Here is an 8,179-nt window from a genome sequence, read left to right on the forward strand (position 1 = left end):
TCTATCGTACGAGTACAATCTATTGATTGGCTTGAGATTGTGAGAGTTTTACGATAGGCAAGATAAAGAATTCACAAACATCTTCGTCTCACTGTTTGTGATTCCTCGACAAATCGCTTGTGTAGTCAAGAAGGATTGTTGAGAGGTGATTGATTAATCTAGGCTGTTCTTCGGAAATATACGACCGGATTATCAATTGGTTCCTGTTTACCTTGATTTTATATCTTAAGACGGAACAAAAAACCTAGGGTTTTTCTGTGGGAGACAGATTTATCCTTTGATAGACTTTTCTGTGTGAGACAAATTTGTTTATTATCAAGTCTGCGAGATTAGCTAAGAGAATCAAGCGCGCAGTATCCTGCTGGGATCAGAGGCGTAGGAGTACAACTGTACCCTGGATCGGTGAGAGACTGATTGGGGTTCAACTATAGTCCAGTCCGAAGTTATCTTGTAGTAGGCTAGTGTCTGTAGCGGCTTAATACAGTGTATTCAATCTGGACTAGGTCCCGGGGTTTTTCTGCATTTGCGGTTTCCTCGTTAACAAAACTTCTTGTGTCTGTGTTATTTCTTTTCCGCATTATATTTTTTTATATGATTGAAATAATACAGGTTGTGTGTTAAAGATCATCAATTGGAAACCCAACTTTTGGTTGTGGATTGATATTGATTGATCCTTTGATATTGGTCTTTGGTACCGTCCAAGTTATTCCTTGTATTTGATAAAGACTCTCTATTGTTTTAGCTTGAGTAAAAACCAAATCAAGAGAGAGAGATTAACTCCTTGAGATACTTTAATCTAGATTCAGTTTGTCTGTCTAGTTGATTCTCTAGCAAAGTGTTTCGGAGTTAGTTCATACAGATTGCTAAGCGAAATATTGGGTGGTGTTGTTAGACTCCCGCTTTTTCAGAAGGGTTAAAGTTTCAACAGTATGGCCTATGGTAGAGATGTTGTAAAGAAAACTTGCTACATGGAAGGGTAAATTGTTATCCTTCCAGGAGAGGGTGGTGTTAATTAGATCAGTTCTTTGCAGCATCCCAGTCTACAATATGGCAATTTACAGATGGCCATTATCAATCATTAAAAATTGTGAAAAGATCATAAGGAACATCCTTTGGTCATGTGATGGAGAAACAAGAAAATACATCAAGTTTTCCTGGAAAAAAGTTTGTACACCACTAAAAGAAGGAGGTTTGGGTATTCCAAGACTTGAAGATTTGAACAAGTTATTTCTAATGAAAATGATGTGGAAGATTAATAATTCTAAAGAAGACTGGGCATTGTTTTTCATGCTAAGTACAAAGATAAGAATGGGCAATGGATTTCAAAATGGCAGTTATTTTCAGTGTGGCCAGGTCTAAAATGGGCTTGGGAATCTCTTAAGGAAGATGTAAGATGGAGAATTGACGATGTCAATCAAATTTCTGTCTGGTTTGATAACTGGATAGATGGAGGTGCATTAATAGATAAAATTGGCTACACTTCATCTGTGAATGATAATATTCACTTGATGATTTCTGACATTATAACTGATGGCAGATGATCTTTGACTACTGAGCTTCAACAGATCTGTCATAATGTGCAACTACCTGAAATTTGTGGTGGAGAAGATGCCTTGATATGGACAGAGAACTTAAAAGGTAAATTTTCTGTGACTGATGCTTTTAAAAATATTAGACATAAGGAGCAAGAAGTAAATTGGCATAAATATATATGGAATTCCTTTATTCATCCTTCTACTGCCAGCAACGTATGGAAGATTATTCGAAGTATTTACACATATGATACTAAAATGATTAGCAATGGATATGAAATTGTATCAAGATGTTGCATTTGTGAGTCTGAGCAGGATAGTATGAAACACTTGATGTGGGAATGCAAATTCAACATTGATATATGAAGGTGGATTTGCTCAATATTCCAATTTTTCCAGCCTAAATCTCTTGATGATATCTGGAGAAGTGCTTCAAAATGTAGCTCTCTAATAAAACAGGTATGGATAACTGCTGCATGCACCATTATTAAGGAATTATGGTTCCAAAAGAACAAGAAATTCTTTGAAAATATCAAGCCAAATGCTCAGGCCTTCAAATGTAGAATTTTAAAATTAGTCCATGAAGGAGGTTTGAGAATTACTGGGACCAAATGGAATCAAGCTTATGATAATGAAATAATAGCAAGATTTGATTTGGGAACTAGATTTTCCAAATTTCAGCTCATTAAAAGTTGTCAATGGAGTCCACCTGAAATTGGATTTGTTATGTTCTGTTGTGATGGATCTTCTTTTGGAAATCCTGGTGCTGCAGGATTTGGAGTAGTGGTAAGAACTTCAGATTGTCAGGTGGCTGCAACCTTATCTGGAGGTATTGGGATTGCTTCCAATTATTTGGCAGAATCCTATGGAGTTATATGTGCAATGGAATTGGCAGATCAATGGAACATGAAGAAGATTATAATTGTGTCAGACTTAAAAACAGTAATTGCATAATTTGCTCAAGGTGATGTTCCCTGGTTTATTAAAGGAAGATGTTTGAAAGCTATAAAGAAATTCACACACATTAGATATATGCATTGTTACAGGGAGGTCAATTTCTCTGCTGATAATGTTGCCAAAAGGGGTGCTTTGCTGGCTGCAGGGGAAAGGCAAATCCACATTGGCAGGCCTTAGTTTTTGCCCAGAATTGAGATGCCCAATGTTGATTATTTCAAATTCTGTTAATGTTAAAAGCAGATTAGCTTGTCTTTTGATTTTGATTCTGAGTATTTGATTGAACAATGAGCTCTATTATGTGAGTTGTAAAATTTTATATTGATAAATGAAATTATGTGATTAAGAAGAAAAAAAATAAAAAAAAATTAGTTTGTCCTGTGAAATAAATAAAGGAAAAACGACAAACCGTTTGCCTTTGCGATTGTTTTCTTGTTCAAACGGCTATTATCCTGCCATATTACTAGATTTTTAAGTTTTATACGGCTAACAATCTGCCGTATTTGCAAGAGGAGGATGAGAAATTTGCTAGAAAAAGAGAGCGAGACACAAAAAAAGGAAAAAAAAAAAAAGAGATTTCTTGTTTTGCCATTGTTAAGTTCTTATGATGCGTAAATAATATTGGACGACATATAGCTTGCCGTCCAGATTGGGTTTTTGCTATTGAAAGGCTGACTTTTAGGCGTGTAGGAGTCCAAATCTGTTCACACTCCTCTAACGAGTGTATATTTCACATATTCTTCTGATTGGTTGATTATTTAACTGATGGCCCCATTACCCTCCATGTTTAGAATCACGACCCTCATTACATAACTCCCTAAATTAAATTAACGGCTCGTTTGTTTCAAGTTTTTCAAATCTCAGGAATTGGATTATAGGGTAATCCAATTCCTAGAATTGGATTCCAGGAAATGGATTCCTTGGTATAAGAAAATATGTTCGGTTGGGGTTATTGGATTACAATGTAATTCAAATCTATCATATTACTTAAATATCCTTGAAAATTTTAATATATGACTAAAATTCAAAAATTTAAGATTCAAAATTTCAAAACAAATTTAAACAATTGGACAATTACTCCTCCACAATCTAACTGGCAACCAAATTCTAATACACAACTAAAATTCATATTCAAATTCAAAAATTTAAGAATTCAAAATTCCAAAACAGATTTAAGATCACTATTCTTCCTCCACAATGTTACTGGAAACCAACTTGTGTATAATACCGCCCTAACAAGAGCACAATAAACATACCAAGAGCTTCCCTTTTCCACTACTCTACTTGAGTATTCTATTCTTCACATAGTGAGCCCTCTTTCCTTCGTCCATCCCGAAAAACATTTTGGTCTTTGAAGTCGAATCAAGTATAATCGATGCAGCATCCATCACATCATCATCATTAAGACCATCAATTTTATGCAGCTCCTCAAACAACTGCTTGCTGGTGTCTGATTTTTGAGCCAATGTACTACGAATTGCTTCAAAATGTGAAAGAGTGCCTGATACAAACTTGCTGAAAGAATTAGCCATCAAATTAAGACCATTCGAATCACCACTTGATTCACCGGATCCAATATCCAAAGAAGATGATCTAACCCTTTTCCTTCTCCTACCTTTATCATTTCTATTATTGGCTTCGTCCACTGATCCAGACTGGTTACTTTGTTCATGCTCTGTTTCTTGTTCTGTTTCGTTCTCCCTTTCTTGTTCATCTTCTTTATCTATGTCTTCTAACTCTTCATCTAAAGACACAGCTCCTATACCATTTGCTCTATCTTCAGCAAATATTTCAACCAATGCGTCCAAATGAGGAAAAACTTTCCCATACACTCCCTTTATACTTGGATGAGACTGCAAAATCCACAAACAACAAAGTTTCAGTCCAAAAAACAAGAAAAATGAACTGGTACTTCACAAATTTCAGTCGAAAAAACAAAAGTGTAAGCTCCAGGGCATTCCTATAACACTTCTATGTTTATTTTCTTCTGCAATTCTAAGACATCAACCCCGTACTACTTGTATGACCTGATACTGATACCAATACCAAACCAAGGATAAAACTACATGATTAAGAGAACAAACTGACTAAACAGAAAGGAATATATTTAATAATGGTTTGAAATTACCTTAGCCCATTCATCAAATAAATTCTTCTCACACACAAGCTTATTGTTGACATAATCTCATTCAAAACCACTGCCAGCATTTAGCATTTCGTTGATTGCCATTGAATGCTTCTTAAGGGTCTTGATTCTAGAATCAATGTTGGTAGTACTTAACCCGGAATTGGGTAGTTTCTCAGCTAATTTCTGTTCAATCACTTTCAAATAGCCAGATTTGAATCCTGTATCACTTTTCCACTTGCCATCGAGCGCAAGTTCCGTCAAAACATCAACCAATATGTCATCTTCAGCTTGTACCCAATTCCGATGAGGTGCCATTACTTGCCTGTTTACAACCAAGTTCCGTCAAGATAATTTCAAAAATAGTTTAACATCAAATAAAACAAGGAATAAAAGAACACAAATTAATTGTTATTAACAGACATTTATACCTGTTGATGACAAGAATGATACATTTCATTATCAACTACTACAAACTTCTGTCTAGGAATAGTAATTCCAGAAAGCCATAAAGGCGGAAAACTGCATTTCATTTCTATAAGTAATCACATGCTCCAATGTTCTACCACCATCTAAATTTTTGTAGAGAAGTAAACACAGTAATCATTGCCACATATAAACCCACATATATACTAAGATAGAGATAAAAAATCAACCATTTGCAAAAATAAATCTGAAATAAACCATTTGACAAAATTATACCATTCGAAGATAAGTAATAAACCTTGTTCTTGTAACAGTACAGTACAAATGAAAGTGATAAAAAATGTAAGCTAATACAGGAAAATGATGAAATCATTTAACTAACTATGCGCCTACGTCTACGTGCAGTCCATCTTTCCCACATTTGATCTGCCAACTCCTTTCTCTGAACATCCCAATAATTCGAGGAATCAACATGTTCGATCATTCGACTTTCTTGAGGAGAAACCAAATTAATTGGTCCATATTCATATTCATCTTCCGGTAAAAATTCATCCATCGACATTTCTCTCCTAATAAGGTTATGTATCAAACAACATGCCATGATAAAACGACAATGTATGTACATAGGATACCATGAGGGACCCCTAAGTATTTCCCATCTCATTTTCAACAATCCAAAAACTCTTTCAATCAGATTCCTAGCCCTACAATGTTTCATATTGAATAACTCTCCAGCTGTCCTGGGTTCTAGACGATCTCTCCCCCATTCCTTCAAATGATAACGTTGACCTTTAAAGGGAGCAAGAAATCCTCCACTATTTGGATAACCGGCATCGACAAGGTAATAGTAACCTAAACAAGTAAGCATGTAAAAAACCATCATTATCTTAATAAAAAACATGAAAAACACTCGCTAATCCGCAGATTCAAGTTACAATACTCTAACAAACTTACCATGTGGAACTTTTAAGCCATTCTTTTGTAAATGGCTTCCCTAAGAACACGAGAATCGTCAGCTGATCCTTCCCATCCAGGATATACATATATAACCTCCAAATCTTGAGAACATACACCTAAGACATTGGTAGCAATTGCACTTTTCCTTGTACGATACCTAGGCTTGTCTGCTGTAGCAACGTGGACACTAATATGTGTTTCATCTAATGCCCCTAGGCAGTTCTAAAGGTAAACAAGATCGTGTTAATAGTTCATTATAGATACGAAAAACCAAGCGTTAATATTCATTACAGATAAGGTTAACAAGGTTTTAATATTTCATTAGAGATAATCTCATACCTTAAAGCAATTCCATCTTTGGTCACCTGAACTTGTAGCGACTGCTACCGGTTCTTTTAACAACTCTCCTTGAAGCCTAATAACTCCTTTCAACACCGTGTTCACATGTCTACTAATCGTATCTCCTGATCGCTTGAATTGAAAACCCACAACTCTATTCTTATGGTGATGCGCAATTACATATAAAAATATCGTCACCATTTCTTCGACATCACAATTTCTATTATCTTCTAATCCACTAGTGGTGCGCAGCTTATGACAAAGAACTCTAAAAGTGCATCTATCGAGACGAAGTTGGGATTTACATTTGGTGTCACTTTTGTATACCAAATCTTCCATCACCCACAGTCGTACCATACTTAATTCAAAACGATCATTGGCTCTCAACACACAGCTTTGCTGACGCGAGACATATGAATAGAAATAAATTTAAAATAAAGTTACTGCATCCAACGTTGTTCGGATATCGTCTGTCATCATTTCAAGTTTTCTTTTTTTGGTCAAGACTAGAGGTGCCATACTGGAAGTGGGTCTGAATTTGAAAAGCATAAGAACAAAATGGTCAACCATACATGATTATAGAGAGACAGATAATAAAAATAAACGTGTTGCCATTTTTAACCTACTTGTTACTGTTAGAGAAGATTATTATTCTGCAAATTACTGCGGACCCAGTAATTCATTGAAGTCCCATCACACCACTTGAAAACACAAGATCTCAAAAATAGAAACAATAAAAAATCATACAGCCACAGGGTGACTCAATATAGGCCTCAAATAAAATCTCAAAAGTTTTTCAGGACAAAACAAGCATAATCTAAGTTATAAGTGACTAGTGGATTGTAAAATCATTCTCATTCAAGTAGGGAAGCATTGTCCTCAATGGCAAAATAAAATTTGATATTTTGAAGCAAGATAGTCTGAAGCAAATAGCATGACAAAAAAAATTATGCCAGAACCACACAATGAGAGAAAAATGCAAAAACAAACCTCTAAGTTAGTCTCTGTGTAAGCTAAAGCCAACTGCGAAATGAACCACCACCAAAGATACAGTTTCTTCTTCCTCAACACCTGATCAAAACCAAAACAAGATACAGCTTAATGAACACAAATTCCTCCAAAGCTTATAGATGGATTCTCGTATACACTTTGCTTAGGCCTATTTTCAGAAGTTATTCTCCAAATAAAGTGATTAAGGAAAAGTTCCAAGACAAGGTAAAAAATATACTAGTTTTCACATAAAAATGGTAAAAGTTAAAAGAATTGGAAAGTGTTATTTTCCCAACTGAAAAGGTTCCAACCAAACTCAAAAGTTTTCACAAAAATTCAGTACTAACAAAATGGTATAAACTCACATTAAAACTATCAACCAGTTCATTCCCCAACGAGCTGTTACCGTGTTTGAATGGTGAGTCAAATTTAAGAAATTGGAATCACAAAAACCAACTATCCGCTAACCAGAATACGAAGAACAGAATGAAATCGGATATCTAGAAAACAGCAAAATGAGTTTCCCCCCACAAAGAACATACCCAGTTGCTTAGCATTTCCTATTATAAATAGCTTTCTATCTCTTGCACCAAATTTGTTATACATCATTTCCCTGACTTATATGAGAAGACATAGAACAACCCCAATTACAGCAACTACAAATTTATGCAGGGTACTACTACTAACATAACACAACACAATCAAGAGATAGTGAAAAGATGATTTCATGGATTATATCATAAACCCAACACACATACACATGCATAAGCTAATTTTATCATAAAACCAACACTCAAATCCATACTAAAAAATTACCGAAATCAATTTAAATGAAATTGGTGAACAAATTATACCT

General features: G+C 35.1%; 3 protein-coding genes across 3 annotated transcripts; 1 reads left to right on the forward strand and 2 right to left on the reverse strand.

Annotated features, from left to right (window-relative positions):
• The first annotated feature begins 1,446 nt into the window (after window positions 1–1,446).
• Window positions 1,447–2,486, forward strand: LOC113295864. The gene is made up of 3 exons (XM_026544194.1): window positions 1,447–1,452; window positions 1,566–1,691; window positions 1,932–2,486. The coding sequence occupies exons 1-3, from the start codon at window positions 1,447–1,449 to the stop codon at window positions 2,484–2,486; spliced, it is 687 nt and encodes a 228-aa protein (XP_026399979.1).
• Window positions 2,487–5,410: 2,924 nt separating this feature from the next.
• Window positions 5,411–5,917, reverse strand: LOC113295865 (protein ALP1-like). Its single transcript, XM_026544195.1, has one exon. The coding sequence runs from the start codon at window positions 5,915–5,917 to the stop codon at window positions 5,411–5,413; it is 507 nt and encodes a 168-aa protein (XP_026399980.1).
• Window positions 5,918–6,003: 86 nt separating this feature from the next.
• LOC113295866 lies at window positions 6,004–6,534 on the reverse strand. Its single transcript, XM_026544196.1, has 2 exons — window positions 6,334–6,534; window positions 6,004–6,216 (listed from the first exon to the last, which is right to left on the reverse strand). The coding sequence occupies exons 1-2, from the start codon at window positions 6,532–6,534 to the stop codon at window positions 6,004–6,006; spliced, it is 414 nt and encodes a 137-aa protein (XP_026399981.1).
• Window positions 6,535–8,179: the final 1,645 nt, after the last annotated feature.

Source organism: Papaver somniferum, chromosome 7, assembly GCF_003573695.1.
Source record: "Papaver somniferum cultivar HN1 chromosome 7, ASM357369v1, whole genome shotgun sequence".
NCBI classification, from domain to species: domain Eukaryota; kingdom Viridiplantae; phylum Streptophyta; class Magnoliopsida; order Ranunculales; family Papaveraceae; genus Papaver; species Papaver somniferum.

Excerpts from the sequence above, each read along its gene's own strand:
- LOC113295864 (XM_026544194.1), top strand. Across the intron at positions 1,692-1,931 it reads TTAGACATAAGGAGCAAGAA|CCTAAATCTCTTGATGATAT; the intron begins GTAAATTGGCAT and ends CAATTTTTCCAG.
- LOC113295865 (XM_026544195.1), bottom strand. The coding sequence starts at position 5,917 with ATGGTTTTTTACATGCTTACTTGTTTAGGTTACTATTACCTTGTCGAT.
- LOC113295866 (XM_026544196.1), bottom strand. The coding sequence starts at position 6,534 with ATGGTGACGATATTTTTATATGTAATTGCGCATCACCATAAGAATAGA. Across the intron at positions 6,217-6,333 it reads AAAGATGGAATTGCTTTAAG|AACTGCCTAGGGGCATTAGA; the intron begins GTATGAGATTAT and ends GTTTACCTTTAG.